Source organism: Dromiciops gliroides, chromosome 2 (assembly GCF_019393635.1).
Source record: "Dromiciops gliroides isolate mDroGli1 chromosome 2, mDroGli1.pri, whole genome shotgun sequence".
Taxonomy (NCBI): Eukaryota; Metazoa; Chordata; class Mammalia; order Microbiotheria; family Microbiotheriidae; genus Dromiciops; species Dromiciops gliroides.
In genome coordinates this window covers 331,450,515-331,470,065 of record NC_057862.1, presented here as the reverse complement: position 1 = coordinate 331,470,065, position 19,551 = coordinate 331,450,515, and the positions used below count along the sequence as shown (strand labels likewise).

Here is a 19,551-nt window from a genome sequence, read left to right as displayed (position 1 = left end):
TGATGAGATGCCTACTAGATATAGACAACATAGTAATGTCAGAGAGGACAGGACTAGTAGATTGAGGCCTTGGGAAGGCTTCCCACAGAAGGTGGAATTTAAGATGAGTCATAAAGAGATCCATGGAAACTAAAAGGGTGAAGTGAAGATGGAGAGAATTCCAGGCTTGGGGAATAGCCAATGCAAAGACAGAGATGATTAGAGATGAGACAGTGTCATATATGAGGAAAAGTAGACAGGTTAGTGTAGTTGTTCATGAATGGAAGTAAAATCTAAGAATGGAGAATTAGAAGGGACCAGGTTGTGAATGTTGAGTAGAAAATATTGCATTTGATCCTGGAAGTAATAGGGAACCACTAGAGTTCATGAGGGCAGCTCAGTGTCACAGTGGATAAAGGACCTGGCCTAGAGTCAGGAAGACTTATCTTCCAGAGTTCAAATCTAACCTCAGGCACTTGTTAACTTTATGACCCTGGGCAAATCACTTAACCCTGTTTGTCTCAGTTTCTTCATCTGTAAATTGAGCTAGAGAAGGAAATGCCAGACCACTCCAGTATCTTTGCCAAGAAAACTTCAAATGGGGTCACAGAGAATCAGACACAACTTAAACTACTCAATAACAAGAGTAAATGGGGAGGGGCGGGGCAGAAGAAAGACAGGGTGTTTGACATGGTCAGAGTTGTACTTAAGGATATTTACTTTGACAAATGAATAGAGGATGGATTCAAATGGGAAGGGATCGAGACTAGGTGACCAATTAGGGAGACTATTGCAATAATCCAGGCAAGAAGTATTTAGGGATTGTACTAGAGTGGCACTTGTATAAGTGGAGTGAAGGAGATGGCTACAAGAAATTTTACAGAGGCAAAACAAGATTTGTTAACAGATTGCTTGGTTGCATAGGATAAAAGTGAGGAGTCAAGGAAAACACTGAGGTTGTAAACCAGAAAGACTGGGAGAATAGTGGTGTCCTCAAAAGCAATAGAGAAATTGGGAAGAAGGGAAGGTTTGAAGGAGTGGAGAAGATAATGCATCCTGCTTTGGACATGTTCAATTTGAGGTTCCTTTAGGATATACTTGGTGATGTGGAACTGAGGTCACAAAAGAAACCAGACTTGGATATCATCTCCACAGAGACTGATAAGTGAAGCTTTGGGAATTAATGAGATCATCAAGTGAGAAAGTATGAAGGAAAAAGTGAAGAGGGCCCACGACTGAGCCTTAAGGGACACCTATGGTTAGTGGGTGCTCCATGGATAAAGAATCAGTAAAAGAGGCTAAAAAATAGCAGTCAGACAGATCTGAGGAGAATCAAAAGAGAGAATTATCACAAAAACCCAGAGAGAAGAGTATCCTGGAATAAAGGGTGATTGACAGTGTCAGATACTTACAGAGAGGTCAAGAAGAGGGAGGAATGGATCAGCTAGGTGGCACAGTGGATAGAGCACCTGCCCTGGAGTCAGGAGGACCTGAGTTCAAATCCGACCTCAGACACTTAACACTTACTAGCCGTGTGACCCTGGGCAAGTCACTTAACACCAATTGCCTCACCAAAAAAAAGAAGGAGGAGGAATGAGTAGTAGCCATTAGATTTTGGCAATTAGGAGATCATTGGTAACTCTGGAAAGAGCAGTTTCAGTTGAATGATGAGGAGGAGTGCTGAGGGCACAAAGACAAAAATGAAACAGTCCCTACCTTCAAGAAGCTTACAATTTAGAAGGAGACAACATATAGAGATATAGATATCTATATACACACATATGTAAACACATATATGTGTGCATACACATATACCCCCACCTCCAAATAAGACAATTTTGGAGGAGAAGGCTGGGACTTCAGCACTAACCGAGGCTACCAGGAAAAGTTTCCTGTAGGAGATGGCACCTGTGCTCAACTTTATCAAAGATTACATCAGAGTTCTCCTCTTAATGGTGTCCCCAAAACAGGGGTAAAATAATTGGAAACCACCATAAATGAACTACCTTGGACCTTGTCTAAGCTATACCTGCCTTATACCAATTAGTGTGCTGCAGTGCCAGCATATTTACCAAGTCACAGAGCAATCATCAACTATATTTGATTCCATTTTATATAAAGTATTTTATGTGATTAAGTATTTATATAATCATTTGATTCCTCATCTCCTCACTTTGACGCTATGTAACCAATTTCTATAGCACTTTACAGTTTATAAAGCACTTTCTTCACAAAAACCCTGAGAGGTAGACAGGTAAAAACATGGCCACTTAATAGATGAGGTGAGTGAGAGTCAGAGAAGTGAAATCTGAAACCTGAGGTTTTCTGAATCCCATGACTTCATCTTCAAATTCTTTCACATCAGGGAGCCAGCCAATCTGTGTGGCAAAAATCCTTGGATTTTCTTCTGTGAGAGCTTTCTGGTCCACCCAAGATTCCTTTCATAAAGCTCTGAAATATCATAACAAAAGAATGTTTTAATAATACCTTTGGTAACTGTGTTAATTGAAAACCCCAGGCAGTGCAGCAGAGTTAATCCTATTACCTGGATTAGGGCAGGGTACAAAGCATAGGGAGGTAAGTACCTCCTTCTCCAAACCTCATCCTTTCAGATCTCTCCTCCAGTTTCTAATATGATGCGTGGCATTATATCTGTTAGGGGAAGCAATTCTCCCTGCCACCACCCTGGTTTCTAGGCCGACAACACTGACTGGCCATGGTATGTCTGATTCTGCCTCTCTAGGGTCACCTGGGTCTATTGTATGCCTCTGCCTAAAGAAGGCTTTTCTTCATAATTAGTATGGCTGAGTTCTTTGGAACAGTATCAGGGACCATCCCTTTTTTCTCCCACTCTGGTTGAGAATCTTATTGGTGATCTCTTCACTTCTCTTGGTTTTCCTTCCTTTGGTATTGGATTAAAGCCCTAAATACAAATAAACCCTTACATTTAAATAGTGCTTTGTACTTTTCCAAGTATATTCACTGGGGGAGGAGATGCTCACAATGATTTTGTATGATAGACTGAGTACAGAAAAGGTAGAAGGTCTAAGAGCAGTAGAATGGGACCCTTCCTCCACTCCATCTGAGAATTCTTAGCTGACTCTAAGGCTCAGCAAGGTTGCAGAGGAGAGAGAATGCAGTACTTAGAGTCAAGAAGACCTGGGTTTGAATCTCACTTCAGATGCTTACTATCCATGTGAACCTGGACGAGTCATCTAACCTCTCTTAGCCTCAGTTGTCTCATCTGTAAAATAAGAGCAACTACTTCCAAGGGTTATTATGACTACAGAGCAGAATCACAGACTTCTTAGAGCTGAAAAGAACTTTGGGAAACCATCTTTGTTTTATAGATGAGACCTAGAGTAGATGAAGTCAAGGATTCTCGAAGTGTGATCTGGGGATTTTTTTCTTTGGAGGGGGGAACCCCCAAGTCAAAACTATTTTCATAATAATATTAAGATGTTTTGATTTCTAATATGGTAAATATTGATAAACATAACACACATAAGCAAAAGCTCTTTGAGTGTGTTGTCAATAATTTTTAAGAGTGTAAAGGGGGGCAGCTAGGTGGCGCAGTGGATAAAGCACCGGCCCTGGATTCAGGAGTTCCTGAGTTCAAATCCGGCCTCAGACACTTGATACTTACTGGCTGTGTGACCCTGGGCAAGTCACTTAACCCCATTGCCCCATAAAAAAAAAAAAGAGTGTAAAGGGGTCCTGAGATCAAGAAGTTCAAAAATGACTGACCCAGATCATGCAACAAGTTTGCTTCAAATCTGCTACTAGAACCCAGGTGTTCTGGGACTGATCATTCCAGAAAAATAGAAATTGTTAAATTATACAAACAATATATTTTTTAATGTTCTCTTTTGGAGAGTGATAAAGGTGAAAACATTCTAGAATTTCTCTTTTTCCCTTTATGAATGAATGAGTACTATATGAATTACAGTGCTCATTACTGTACTATATGAATTACAGTGCCCACTACTGTAATCTATCAAGGGGCCATAGGTTTTATTCATATCCTACATATGGATAAATACATATGTACACACATATGTCTCTCTATACATATATATGGCAGCAAGGTGGCACCGTGGATAAAGTGCTGGGCTTAGAGTCAGGAAGACTCATCTTCCTGAGTTCAACTTTGGCCTCAAACACTTATTAGCTGTGTGATTCTAAGCAACTTACTTAACCCTGTTTGTCTCCGTTTCCTCATCTATAAAACAAGCTAGAGAAGGAAATGGCAAACTACTCCAATATCTTTGCTAAGAAAACCCCAAATGGGGTTATGAAGAGTCAGACATTACTGAAATAACTGAACAAATACATGTGTATAGAGAGAAAACAAGATATATATCTGTCTCCCCTCCCTCCTTCCATATATATATATATATGTATGTGTATACATACACACATACATATATACATTTTAAAGTTAATTTTTCACTTTTATTTTGGGAAATCAGATTCTCTTTGCCAGGTATACCCTCCCTTCTTTATAGATTTTTGGAAAATTGGAGCTAGAAGATGCCTTAGTAATAACCTAGTTCATTCCCCTCAATTTCCAGAGGAGAAACCAAGGCCCAAGGAGATATATTACTCAGCTAAAGCTGGTTAATGGCAGAATTGGGTCTAGTACCCAAATTGTCTCATTCCTAGACTCTGTCCTACATCACACCAACTTTCAATTTAGAAAATTATTATCCATTCTTTGAGGCCTAACAACTCCAATTTCCTTCATGAAGCTTTCCATAACTACCCTAGCTGATAGTGACTCATCCCTCTCCTACATCAACTACCATCTATCCCTTTCACTTGGCAATTTATTCAAACATTGTTACTGTTTTATCTGTGGTCCCTCCCCCAAATGCTTGGCCCAAATGGCTCTCATTGAAAGGAGTACTTGGGGAGCCCTCAACTTAAAGGAAACTCCCAAGTAATAACTAGATCTACTGTATGGATGAATAGATGGGTAGATGGATAGGTGGATAGGTGGAAAGGTGGAAGGATAAATGTATGAATGATAGTTAGATAGATTAGATAGATAGATAGATAGATAGATAGATAGATAGATAGATAGATAGATAGATAGATAGATAGATAGATGATAGAGCAAGAATTTATTTAGTGCTCACTATATACCAATATGCTAAGTCCTGCAAATATAAATATAAGCAAGCAAAAGTGCCTGATCCCTCAAGGAACTTACATTCTAATGAGGAAAAACATTAGGGAAAGGGAAAGGAGACAGGAGCACAAGGAAAGGAGAAAATGCCTTGTGACATAGTTTGGAAATGGTGGTCAAGAGCTGACACAGAGGCTGGTTCATATTAAGGGCAAAATTCAAGGTTGGGGATGAGGCACAGAAGGGGAGAATGGTGGTGAAGCACAGACATCATGGCCTAGAAATGCTCACCAGGAAGGTGGGACCCTGGTTTCAGGCACTTTAAGTACAAAACTCAACTCTCAGAGTCCAGTGTGCATGGTGGGAGGGGGGAGGGAAGAGAGAACAGAATCCAAGGTTCCTATAGGAAAATAAGGCTGCAGCATGGTCCAAAGAAGACTGGGAGAGAAGAAAGTGAAAAGAAAATGATACAAAAACTAAACTATTTTCTCCAAAAGTAAAGCCCTGAGCCTCATTAGTCCTACATTATCTAACCTGACTTATCAGAAGGAACCTTAGAGATTATCAGATTTAGCCCCTTCATTTTGTGGATGAGGACCAGAGAGGGGAAGTGAGTTGCCCAGCCAAGGCCACATAGCAAAACTAATACTAGAAACTAAGTTTTCAGTGTTCCTTCCATTATACCATATATTCTATTCAATGGCATCACAAAGATGAGTATGAAAAAAACACATTATAGTTTGTGTTTTATTTCTACCAATCTATTACTGCAGTTGTTATGGAGTCCACAAATCCACAGGCAAGTGTAGCAGTTGAAAAACTGTTCCCAGGATCATTTTATAAAAGAAACAATTTGCACACTTCTGTGAGTGGAGTTGACAGTTTGGAACCAAGTTGAGATTCTACCTTTTTTCCTGATATTATGTCCTCTTAGGTCATGGCCTTTGGAAGGGAAAATTTTCAGAACCTCCCCCTTTTGATGTTCCTGACGCTAATGGAAGCTTTCCCACAGTTGCACTTCAGGGCTTCTACATGTTTCTCACCATGATCATCCTTCTACAGGTAAAAAAAAAAAGTCTCTAATTAAAAGTTTATAATACCAATGGCTAACCACTCTCAACTTTTGCAGAAGAAATGAATATGTTTTGTTGCAAGAAAGATTTAGGTTAAATTTAAGAAAATCGACAAGCATTTATGAAGCACCTACTATATGCCAGGCACTGTGCTAAATTCTGGGGTGTTACAAAGAAAGGCAAAAGATAGGCCCTACTTGAATGGCTGAACAAATTGTGGGATGAGAATATGATGTTCACTATTGTGCTATAAGAAATGATGAACAGGAGACTATCAGAAAAACCTGGAAAGACCTACATGAGCTGATGCAAAGTGAAATGTACTATATACAAAGTTACAGCAATATTGTAAGATGATCTGCTGTGAATGACTTAGTTATTTTCAGCAATACAATGATCCAAGACAACTCTGACGGACTTATGAAAAATGCAATCCATCTCCAATGAAAGAATTGATGGTATCTGAATACATACTGAAGCATAATTTTTTTTATTTCCATTTTCTAAAGTTTTTTTCTGTTCTATTTCACAACCTGACTAATGTAGAAATGTTTTACATGACTATACATGTATAACCTATATTGAATTGCTTGAGTTCTTAAGGGGGGTTGGAGAGGCAGGGAGGAAGAGAATTTGGAACACAAAGTTTTCAGAATCAATGTTAGCATTTGTTTTTACATGTAATTTGGGGAAAATAAAATTCTAAATAAGAAAAAAAAGAAAGATGAAAGATAGGCCCTACTCTCATGGAGTTCACAATCAAAAAGGGGAAATGGCATATAAACAACTACATGTGCAAATAAAATATGTAAAGGATAAGTTGGAAATAGATGGAGGGAAGGGATAAATACTCAGAGGAATCAGGAAAGACTTCTTATAGAAGGGGGAATTTTAACTGAAATTTGAAGGAAGCTAGGGAAGCCAGGAGGTGCAGATGAGGTGAGGAAGCATTGAAGACATGGGGGACAGGCAGCAAAAATGCCCTAAGTCAGAAGATGGAATGTCATGTTCAAGGAAGAGCAAGAAGGTCAGTATCACCAGACCACATAGTACATGGGGTTGCTAGGATGTAAGAAGACTGAAAAGGTAGGAGGGGATCAGTTTGTAAAGGGTTTTGAATGACAAACAGAAGATTTTATATTTGATCATGGAGGTAATAAGGAGTCACTAAAGTTTATTGAGGAGAAGAGTGGTCAGACCTATGCTTTGGGAAAGTCACTTTAGTAGATGAGTGGAGGATGGACTGGATTGGGGAGAGACTTGTTATAATGAGACCAATCAAAAGGCTGATAGTAATAGTCCAGGCATGAGGTGATGAATTAGGGCCTACATCAAGGAGATGACTGCATAAAAGAAGGGTACATTTATGAGGGATGTCACAAAGGTTTAATTGACAGAACTTGGCAACAGATTGGATATTGGAAGGGGGAAATGGAGTGAGAAAGTGAGGAGTAAAGGATAACATCTAGGTTGCTAACATGGATGACTGGGAAGATGGTGTTACCTATGACAGTAATAGGAAAGTTCATAATGGTGGAGAGTTTTCAGGAAAACATAGTAATTTTAGTTTTTGACATATTAAGTTTAAGATATCTATGGGACATCTAGGTTGAGAACCATGTAATTCCACATGAAAAATAATCAAATATTTCTCCCTGGAGAAATTGCACAGATTTATGTTGCTATCAACTTAATTTGTATAAATCTTGACTCTCCAACTAATTTTAAGCATGTCAGGGATAAGAACTGTGCCTTTATAGCCAGTCAGTCAGTCAGTCAGTCAAAAAGCATTTATTAACCTCTTACTATGGGCTAAACACTTGTTTCTATTTTTCTTGGATCTCCCCACAGTACCCAGGAGAGGATTAAGCACATAGGAAAATCTCAATAAATACTTGTTGGACCAAGTAAAAGGAATATGGTATTATATAAAAGTAGGGTTTCATTTTTTTTTTTTGCGGGGCAATGGGGGTTAAGTGACTTGCCTAGGGTCACACAGCTAGTAAGTGTCAAGTGTCTGAGGCCGGATTTAAACTCAGGTACTCCTGACTCCAGGGCCGGTGCTCTATCCACTGCATCATCTAGCTGCCCCTGGGTTTCATTTTAAAAGAAGTAAATCCCACTCTAGTTCATTGATCATAGATTTTAACATAGAAGGGACCTCAGAGGCCATCTAGTCCAGTAGTTCTTAACCTTTAGCAGTTTGGTGAAGCCTAATGACTTCTCAGAATAATATTTTTCAGTGATTGAGGGAAACATTAAATTTTAGTTAAAGTTAGTGAAAATGAAGGTCACAGACCTCATGAAATCTATCCACAGACCCCAGGTTATGAATCTTTTGATATACTCCAGTCTCTTCATTTTAGAGATGAACAGAGGCCCAGGAAAGTTAAATGACTTCCCCAAAGTCACATAGCTAGGATCAGAGGTGGAATTTAAGCCCTCATCCTCTGACCCTAAAACAACTAAGTATCTTTTGGTTTTATTTTTTTTTATTGGGGGGGGGGGCATGGGGCAATGAGGGTTAAGTGACTTGCCCAGGGTCACACAGCTAGTAAATGTCAAGTGTCTGAGGCTGGATTTGAACTCAGGTCCTTCTGAATCCAGGGCCGGTGCTTTATCCACTGCGCCATCTAACTTCCCCCAACTAAGTATCTTTTCCACTGTTTTATGCTGCCCTCAAACAAGAAGGCTGAATACTTATCAAGTAAATGACATTTAGGGGAAAGAAAAGACTTTAGGTGAAAGTGTTTTGCCCCCAAAGTTCCCCCAGAGTTCTACTTAAATGCCTTAATGTGAAGTAGACATGATCCTGGTTTCTTGAAGCTTATAAAAAGTCAAGGATAGGTTCAAACGGTCATTAATGGACTGATAGAAAAAAAAAATGCCATGTGATTTTCTCATTACTCCGTCCATTATGTAACAGAGCAGAATATAAGGTATAGTAGAAAGAGCACCAGAGACTTGGTCCTTGGCCTAATTTTACCACTAATAGTCTGTGTGACTTTGGTTGAGCAAATTATTTCTCTCTGGTTCTCCCACAAAGAGGGGGGCTAACTAAAATAACCTCTAAGGATCTTTTCTACTCTGGTTTTAAATGGTTCTATGTGGTATAATTAACAAAATGAGGGCCTTCCATAAAATCCCAATGTATTTTTTGAAGAAAGAGTTTTTTTCAGGTTTCTTTGCCATTGTGTTGTCACTTCTCTCTAGTAGATCTAGTTCCTGTTTTGGAGTGTCCTCCAAGATGAGGGCCTGCACAGACCTCCTTTCAACGAAAAACATTTTCAGTTGGAGGGAGAGAGCCTCATTCCCCTCTTATTCATTCAATTAAGCATTTATTAAGCACCTATTATTTGCCAATTGCAAAGACAAAAATGAAATCGTTTCTACTCTCAAGGAGCATACATCCTACTGGAAGTTGAGAGAGAGTAGGTATCTAGTAATGAAAATAAAGAATATATACAAAGTGACCTTTGGGAGGAAAGGTATAAGAAATCAGCAACCAAAGGGAGCAGGATAGTTTCATATGAGATGTGGTCCTTAAGCTAGGGCTTCTCAGAGGAGGGATTACATTCTATGTTTGGGGGACATCCAGTGCAAAGATATAATATGGGAGGTAGAAGATCATACTTGGGGAACATTCAGAAGGCCAGCTTGTTTGCAACACAGAGTCCCTGAATGAGAATCATGCTTAACACACTTGGAAAGGTAGGCTGAAATCAGATTATGAACGATTTAAATACTAAACAGAGGCACTGACATTTCATCCAAGAGACACCACTGTGGCTTAAGTAGGAAAGTAACATGGTCAGACACCAAGAGAGTATATAAAGAGTAGAAAAGAAGGTCCCAGAGAGAGAAAGTTCTGGAATCTACCTATGTACAGAGGGGTGGAATGTAGATAATGATCCAAAAAAAAAAAGAGACTAAGGAAGAGACCATTATCACAAAAAAAGAAGACAATGTCTGGGAGAAAAGGGTGGTCACTAATCTCAGATGCTGCAGAGAGGTCAAGAAGGATAAGGAATAAGAAAAGAACATTGGATCTGGAAATTAAGAAATTGATTGCTAAAGAGACTATCCATGATGCAGAAGGAAAATGCACCATGGGATTGAAACCACCATATATAAGGAGTTGCCCTCTTGGCTAAAATTACATATCATAATGACAACATTATTCCATTTCCTCATTGATTCAAAATACCTTTACTAGCAGGTAGCAGAGGGAAAAAAGCAATCATTATTACATAAAGGAAATGTTCTCCTTTCAGATCCTGATTCCAATCTCTCTGTATGTATCCATTGAATTGGTGAAACTTGGTCAGGTTTTCTTCTTACACAATGACATTGACCTGTACGATGAAGAAGCGGATCTAGCCATTCAGTGCCGAGCCCTTAACATCACTGAAGACCTGGGCCAGATTCAGTACATCTTCTCAGACAAAACCGGGACTCTGACAGAGAACAGAATGGTATTCCGACGTTGCACCATTATGGGCAATGAGTTTTCCCACCAAGAGAATGGTAAGAGGTGCTGTCAAGGACCTTCACTGTAGTTTTTATCTTTCTAGAAGAAAATGAGTGCAAGACAAATGCAAGACAAAGTCTGGCATATTTAAGGTGATAAGAGCAGGGGTGTCTTATCTCAACTCTCCCCAGTGCTGAATGACAGTTGTCAGATTGCTTAACCTCTGTGGGGTTTTTTCCTATATGGTATTTATTGACTATAAACATTCATTCTTACCAAGCTAATAGGATGTACTGTTTTTATTGTGTTCAACTGCAAACTTTTGGCCTCCCACTATAGAATTGTTTTTAAAATTCTCTCTCTGTGACCTGGGTCATTGATATGCAGAGGATTATTCAGTTATGATGAGGGCACCTGTCTTACTGAAACTGGAATGTGAAACACATCCTAATTGTGACACCCTAGTTCCACAACTCAATCAAAATGTCAGAATGAGTTCAGATTTGGATCCCCACACATTCAAAAAGTTCTTTCCTTGTCAACCCATCCCTCTGCTTCTCACTGAGGTAATTCAGTGTAGCAGAATCTGCTGCCCAAGTTCCCATGCTGTCACCAGCAGACTGAAGGAAGATCTTAAGTAGGTCAGTCTGGTCAGACAGTTTCCCCAGTCCCACTTGAGCTGAGGGCTCTCTCCTGGAACATTACCTGTGGGATAACTGCACTATGCCACGCAAATCATCTAAACTCCCTGGGCCTCAGTATCAGCATCTGTAATATGAGGGGGCTGTACTTGATGGCATCAAAGGTCCCTTCCTAAATCAGTAGGCCTATGATCCTGAAAACAAGACATCATTATTACCCTCATGAAGATTATAGTCTGGTTAGGAGAGATAACACATATAGAACTATAAGAAAAGGTAGAATCTGATGAACAAATAGGAAAGGTAAAAAGCTGTGATAATTTAGAGGAGGAGGAGAGGGGGCATTGTTACTAGTAACTTAGCCCCTCTCCAACCTCCATTCCCTCACCGATAGTAGGATGGTTGTATATGATAAGTGCCTTGGATCTTTGGAAAAGGGTAAGTGAAAGGGGAAAGGGAAAGTGAAGAAGCATTTATATGCTGCCTAGTAAGTGCCAGGCCCTGAGCCAAGTACCTTCACAAACTCTCATTTGAGCCTTACAACAACCATTATCTCCATATTACATTTGAGGAAACTGAGGCAAACAGAGGTTAAACAATTTGCCCAGGGTCACACAGCAAGGAAGTATCTGAAAGTGGATTCAAACTCAGGTCTTCCTGACTCCAGGCCCAGTGCTTGGTCCACCGCACCATGAGCTACCTCTAGGCTTTCGACCTAAAAGAAGCACATTTTAGTGAAAAGGGTACTGAATTTGGAGTCAAGAAACTTTGGTTTTCATCTTTGACTATATGGCCTTGAACAGATCACTTTTCTCTCAAACTCAGTTTCCTCCTTTCTAAAAACAGAGGTGATAATACTTGTATCATCTATCTCAGGAGCTTATTGTGAGAAAAATACTTAGCCAACCTTTGCTAAGGATTGGGTCTGGGCCTATAATTTTATTGGTATAGGGAACTCCTAGATGAGGAACTCCTTTTGCTGATGCAGGTCAACACTTCCTCTGTCATTTACAGTCTTAGATTCCTAATGCCTTAAGAGACTGTGACTTACTCAGGGTCACACAGTCACTAGGCATCAGAAGTAGGACTTGAACCCATGTCTTCCTAGCTCTGAAACCAGCTCTCTAACCACTAAGCGTTAAAGCAATACATTTTTATTATTGCGGCATTTTTTTTTATATTGGCTAATAGAACTACCTCCTTCTTTTTTCTGTCCCTATTACCAACCTGAATCAGCAAAGTGGATCAGTGGATAGTGTGTTAGATCTGGAATCAGGAAGATCTGAGTTCAAATCCAGCCTCAGACACTTAGCAGCTATGTAACTGGAAAACTCACTTAGCCTCTTTCAGCCTCAGTTTCTTCATCTCTAAAATAGAAATAATAATAAAACCTTCCCAAAGTTGTTGTGAGTATAAAATGAGATATTTGTAGAGTGCTATACAAATGCTAGTTATTATAATTATTATTAATTACTTTACAATTTCATGTCCCCATTCCTAGAGCTTAGGTTTCAGGGTAATTGATTAAACTTACTATGCTTTTAGAATGAAAGTTTCTGACCATCCTAGTAATGGGGCACTTTTCTTTGCAGCCAAACGACTGGAGACCCAGAGGGAGCTGGATTCAGATGATGAAGACTGGACTAAATGTCAGTATGGGGCCTTGTCAGGCCTCAGCACAGTGAGATGCCCAGGAGGAACCAAGCCCCTGAGGAGGAGCCAGAGTGCCCATGCCCATTTCCAGGGTCACATTCGGCACAGGTCCATGGGGAGATGTGATAGTGCCCAATCACCGGTTGCCTTCAGCAGTACCATAGTGAGTCATATCTCTTTCCTTCCCAGCTATAGGGGATTGATTTCTGGTAAGATATGGAGAGAAGTACTGCTGGGTGGGGGAGGGTAGTAAGAAACAAAACTTTAAAAACTATCCTGTTATAAATGCTCCCTTCGTTCTGCAGATTAGACATTAAATGATAAAAGTCATGTAACTCTACCCAGTTAAAATTGTCTTATGTAGACAAACCCAGAAGATAACTAATAAAAAATACCCAAAAAATCAATTAGAAAAAGGAAAAGGAAGAATGGAAGGATAGAAGATAGAAGGAAGGAAAGAAGGGAGGGAGAGAAGGAGGAAGGAAGGAAGGAAGGAGGGAAGGAAGGAGGGAAGGAGGGAAGGATGGATGGATTTAGTACAAAAGAAAGAGCATTAGTCTGAGTCAGGATATTTGGGTCCTAGATTTAGCTCATCCATTAACTTGTTTTGTGACCTTAGGCATGCCATTTTATTTCTCTAGGTCTCAGTTTCCTTATATAAGATGGCTAAATTTGATCATCTCTAAGGTTCCTCCTAACTCTAGTGTTCTTTGTTCACTCATTCCTTCACTCGATGAACAACATTTCACAGAAATGAAACAGTTCCTGCCCTCAAGGAACTCATATTCTACTGAGGAAGAATATATACACATGTACATATGTGCAAAATATAAACAAGGCAGAGGGGGAGGACTCATGTGGGAAGTGGCATTTGAGCTAAGCTTTGAAGGAAAATTGGGATTCTAAGAAGCAGAGGTGAATAGAGGCACATAGCAGGACTGGGCATATTTTCTATGAGATCCTAGATACTTATATCCTGTATGTTTGTTTTGTTTGGGACCACATCTGTGATTCCATTGGAAAAAATCTCATGGAAAAATCAAGTTAACCAGCATTTATTAAGCACCTGCTATGAGTCAGGCACTGTGGTAAGCTCTTGGGCTAAAAAGAAAGGCAAAAAAAAAAAAAAACCTGTCCCTGCTCTCAAGGAGCTCACAGTCCAATAGGGAAGACAATATGCAAACAGTTCTGTACAAAGAAGATATACACCCAATAAATCAGAGATAATCTCAGAGGGAAGGCAAGATTAAGGCACTCATTGAGGAAACACCTTTTAGTATTGCTAATCAACCCCTGTTGTGCAATAAGAGTCTTGAGCAATTTGGGGGGGGGGAGATGGGGCAATGAGGGTTAAGTGACTTGCCCAGGGTCACACAGCTAATAAGTGTCAAGTGTCTGAGGCCAGATTTGAACTCAGGTTCTCCTGAATCCAGGGCCAGTATTTTATCCACTGCACCACCCTTGAGCAAATATTCTTAATTGGGGTCCATGAACCTTTTTTTTTAATACTTTGATAACTGTATTTTAATGTAATTGATTTTTTCTGGACTCCTATGTACTTTGGTTTTTTCGTTTGTTTGTTTTGTTTTGTTTTGTTTTTGGCGAGGCGATGAGGGTTAAGTGACTTGCCCAGGGTCACACAGCTAATAAGTGTCAAGTGTCTGAGGGTAGATTTGAACTCAGGTCCTCCTGCATCCAAGGTCAGTACTTTATCCACTGCACCACCTAGCTGCCCCCTATGTACTTTGTTTAAAGCCATTTTGAAGAGTTCCTATGCTTCTTCAGAATGCCAAAGGGGTCCATGATGCCAAAAAAAAATTGAGAGCTCCTGTTTCAAAGAGTTGCCTGAGACAGTGAGAGACTAAGTGACTTGCCCAGGGTCACAAAGCCAATATATGTTGAGGCGAGACTTGTGCCCACATCTTCCTGACTCCTACATAACTCTCTAGTCACTTAGCCATGCTCTTACTTCTTCTGATCCTATGAGTATCCATAATAATAAGCACTTGTTGCATTTGTATAACTTTATATTTTTCAAGATGCTTTCACATATGTTACATCACATTTGTTTCATAACAACTTTGTAAGGTAGACAGGACAAGGGTTATCCCTGTTTGGGACATGAAGAAACTGAGGCTCAGGAAAGTGAAGTGCCTCTCTCCAGGTCATACCAAGCAGCAGCAAAGTCAACTCTTAACTCACAGCAGAGGGCTTCTTCCAGTATCTTGCTGCTTTACCAATGGAAATTTAGAGAAAGAACATCATTTTGAATCAAAACACTCCCTTTGTTATGTTGGTAGAAAGCAATATCCAATATTCAGTTGAGAGAACTCCTGGCCAAAAGAAAAACACAAAAACAATTCACACAATCCAGAAATGCCTTTTCTGATTCCCGATGATGAGAAAGGATGTCCACTTGAAGCCTCCTGTTTACAGATTATCCAACTGTTCATTGTGAATACAATATTGATTGACCTGAATTATCTTATACTTAATACAACCTTAAGGAGAACAATTGTGATTAAACAAAAAACACTAACAACAACATTCATTTAGTCAGTGAATTTGTGTTGAACAACAAAAGTGCTCATGCAAGGCTGCTGATACAAAGAATAAATCTGCCATAAGGCATACCTTCCACAGTCTATACTAGTCTAGAAAGGAATCATGCTTTTTTGTTTGTTTGTTTTTTAAGATCTGAAAGGGACCATTAGAGACCATCCAGTCCAATGGCTTTATTTTACAGATGAGGAAACTGAGGCCCCAGGGAACCTATGGCTTGCCCAACGTCATATAGGCAATAAATGACAGCTAGGATTCAAACCCAAATCCTCTATCTCCCTTGTACCAGGCAACCTCAAAGATTTGGCATACGCAATAGTTCCAATATAAAATAAAGTATGATAGTACACAAAAGAAGTGTAAACAAGGCCCTGTGAGAGTTCTGTGGAGGAAGAGAGCACTTCTAGCCAAGTAGTGCTTTAAGGTTTGCAAGATATTTTACAAATAGCATCTCATTTGAGCCCTACAACAACCCTGTGAGGTTGGTGCTATTATCATCCCTGTTTTAAAGATGAGGAAACTGAGTGGTTAAGTGATTTTTCCAAGTTTACACAGATAGTAAATGTCTGAGATCAGATTTTACCTCAGGACTTGCAGACCCCATGTCCAACACTCTGTAGACTGTAACCTACTAGCTACTAGGCCATTAGCCACAGTTTCCTGACATCCCTCCCTCTGCTTGACTCTTGTCTCTATGCCTCTTGGACCATTCTTACCTGACTTTCTTTCAGTTTTCCATGTGTCTGAGAGAATTGTCCTCTGAAAAGGAAGCTAAAAGTCCCCAACCTCTTTACCCCAAAGCATTTCATTCTCACAGCTCATCCATTTATTCCAGCCCTGATAGGAATAACAAGCTGTAGCTCTAATTTGAGGCCTTCATGAACTGCTAGGTCAAAGGATGTTAACCAGCCATCTCTCCAGGCTCCAGAGAATGTTTTAATTGCCACACCACGGCCTGGCCTCCAGGCAGTTTTGAATGACAGGTTCTAACTAAGTTCTTTCAGGAAGGCAAAACAGAGAGAATGAAATGATAAAGGACTCACACCAGACTCAACTCTAATTGGCTGGATAGGCAGGTGGATTTAATAAAATATCCCCTGCAATATGATAGTCCTCTAGCTCTCTCAAAATTCAGGGGTCACTTGGCTAATGTTTGTACCTGGAGGACAAGACAGAGTAGCAGGAAAATGACTGGAAGGACAGTCAGGATGTTCCTGCTCATTGGGGTACCTCTTCTGCTATCCAGCTGGGAGGCATAAGGAAACTCTCTCAACCTCTCGTATCTCTGCTTGCTTATTTGTTGGCTTTTTGCTGTGGCTAAAGGGTCTCCCTCAACAGGAAACTTCCTCTATTGATGCTTTTTGGATATTGCTCTGCAATTTCTGGTCTTAAAAAGTTCCTTATCTATAAAGTGAAACAAGAATACCCACCCTATGTACCTCAAAAGGTTACAGGAGGGGCATTTGTCTATTCATTCCCCAAGCACTTATTAATCACCTACAATGTGCCAGGCTGGCCTTGGAGTCAGGGAGGCCTGGGTACATTCCTGGCTCTGCTGGCACATGCTGGTTGTGTCACTCTGAGCAAGTCACTTAATTATTCAGTGCCCCCATAAACTCTCTAAGATTATAAATTGCAGAGAAGGTATAGATCAAGTTCTGATGAAATCACAGATACATTCCAGAGGCTATGCTCTGCAGATACAAAGCCCTAAAGGAGCATACAAATCAGTGAGAGAAACAAGATGAAGACTAATAAGATTAAGGCACTCATTGAGGAAACTCTGTTTACTATTTGTGTGTGTGTGTGTGTGTGTGTGTGTGTGTGTGTTTATTGCAGGGCAATGGGGGTTAAGTGACTTGCCCAGGGTCACACAGCTAGTAAGTATCAAGTGTCTGAGGCTGGATTTGAACTCAGGTCCTCCTGAATCCAGGGCTGGTGCTTTATCCCCTGTGCCACCTAGCTGCCCAATTCCATTTACTATTGCTAATCAACTCCTGTTGGGTAATATATAGTCTTGAGCAATGATTCTTAATCTGGGTCCATGAACCTTTTAAAAAAAAATTCTCATAACTGTATTTTGATATAATTTATTTTCTCTGTAATCCTATGTACTTTGTTTAAAAACATTTTGAAAATACAAAATAAGTTAGTGGTGAAGATACTAACAAATGGGGCAATCAAGATAGACCCATTGTAGGAGGTGGTGGTTGGTTGGTTGGTTGGTCAGTCGGTCGGTCGGTTGGTTGTTGTCCTTCATTCTCAAAGAGGACCAAAATAACATTAATCAAATTACAGTGTCTCAGACTGGAGCTGCTCATACCAATATGAGCTCAGAATGCTCTACCACAGGTCGGGCACAAATAATCCATGTGAACTTGAACTTGTGTACTTGAACTGATCTTTGAAGGAAGCTGGGAACTCCACAAGGCTGATGTAAGGAGGGATGGCCACATTTTAGGCATTGGAGAAAGCCTATGCAAAGGCACAGAGACTAGAGATGGAATATAGCAAGAAAGTAACCAGTGTGGCTGGTAATGGATAAGAAAGTGTTTTGAAAAGCCCAATGAACTATGCAAATGTAAGGGAGTTATGAAAAGAGGAGTAAAAGTGGTTGTTGGAGCCTTTTTCTTCAAGCAGAAAAGGCCGTATGAACAATTTAACTTTTGATAGGCTCAGGGTGATCTTCAAAAAGATGTTACAATATGCAGATTGAGTATTTAATATAATATGTGAAGCCTTCAAGACCTCTGAGAACATTCCACAAATATCTCTGGTTGTATTAGCTGAATCTTGAAGTATTAGGTTGGGGGCCAAGGTCTCTTTGCCTGGGGCTGCTAAGTTGGTCTCTTGGGGGCCCCTTCGCTTTTAGCTGTCTTTCCCCCCCTCAATCCTATTCTTGTAGAAACTTTTCTACTTAAGAAGCATGAAGGGGTACACTATAAAACCTTTAAAGTGCTGTTGAAAAGTGAGTTTTTGCTGATATCATGATTGTAGCGAAGCCACCTGGTACATGAGGTGTCTTGTTTTCTTCTTTCTGAATCCTTGTGGCCACCCACCATACTATAGTCCAGCCTTGTCTTAGTCAATAGATGACACTCATCCTTTGATTGCTTTTCATTTACCTTCCTTGGAGTGTACTTAGTCACAACTTGTCTTTCAAAATTGGCAGGCAATTACTGCTTTCTAGAGACCTTGCTCCTTGACTGTTTAGCAGGTATCTCTTGTTCTGATAAGCCTCCCATTTAGTTTTATTTTTTAACTGCCCCATTCTCCTCTAAAGGACAAGGAAACTTTAGGTAATGTCTACTAATTGCCTTGCTATCAAGTTTATTGCCATGTACGCCTTTGAGAACTGAAGCCCAGGTCTTTCCAGGAAGGATTAGGTATTGGGCCAATATTTACAAGCACTGTCATAGAATGCCCTTTTCCAGGGCTCTTCAGTTTGTTTGTTTTTTAATTTCTTGTTTTGAACAGACATGTTTTGTTTAATGGGCAGTCTTGCAAATTCTTTTCCATAATCATCTGGCCAAAAAAAAAATCAGCCCACAAAATTTGCATAGTGGCCCCAGCCCTACTTCTTGTTAGATGCCTTTTCTGTGGTCTGCCCTTCCTTTCCCTGCTCTCCACCCACACAGAAAAACATTGGGACACCCAGAGCTTCCCCATAGCTTGGGGAATAGAAAGAAGAAGCCGAGGGTATTCCCAATTTTGTAAGCAAACTGCTTGTTTGCTTTTAAATTAGATTTGTTCCAATATCTTTCAGAAAGTATTTATTAAGTGATACTAGGCACTGTTCTGGGAGTTGAACAAAAATGAAGTAAATCCTGTCTCGAGAACCTGGTTTTCATTCTACAGGAACACAGATAAATCAAATCAGTACAAAATAAATATGACATCTTTGATTGGGGGGGGGGGTGAGGAGTTGGAGAAGACAGGAAGGGAAAGGACACTAATAAGTGGAAGAAATTAGAAAATGCCCCTGGTAGGAGGTAACACTTGAGCTGAGTCTTAGAGAGAGCTAGGGATTTCAAAAGGTAG

At 40.0% G+C, this 19,551-nt stretch overlaps 1 protein-coding gene across 1 annotated transcript in view; it reads left to right on the top strand.

Annotated features, from left to right (window-relative positions):
• The window catches only part of ATP10B (ATPase phospholipid transporting 10B (putative)), a 144,078-nt gene that overhangs the window by 69,583 nt on the left and 54,944 nt on the right, over nucleotides 1-19,551 (top strand). The window contains exons 7-9 of the mRNA XM_043986953.1: nucleotides 6,045-6,172; nucleotides 10,458-10,710; nucleotides 12,888-13,111. Of these exons, the coding sequence (XP_043842888.1) occupies nucleotides 6,045-6,172; nucleotides 10,458-10,710; nucleotides 12,888-13,111 (605 nt within the window). The remainder of the gene's footprint in view (nucleotides 1-6,044; nucleotides 6,173-10,457; nucleotides 10,711-12,887; nucleotides 13,112-19,551) is intronic.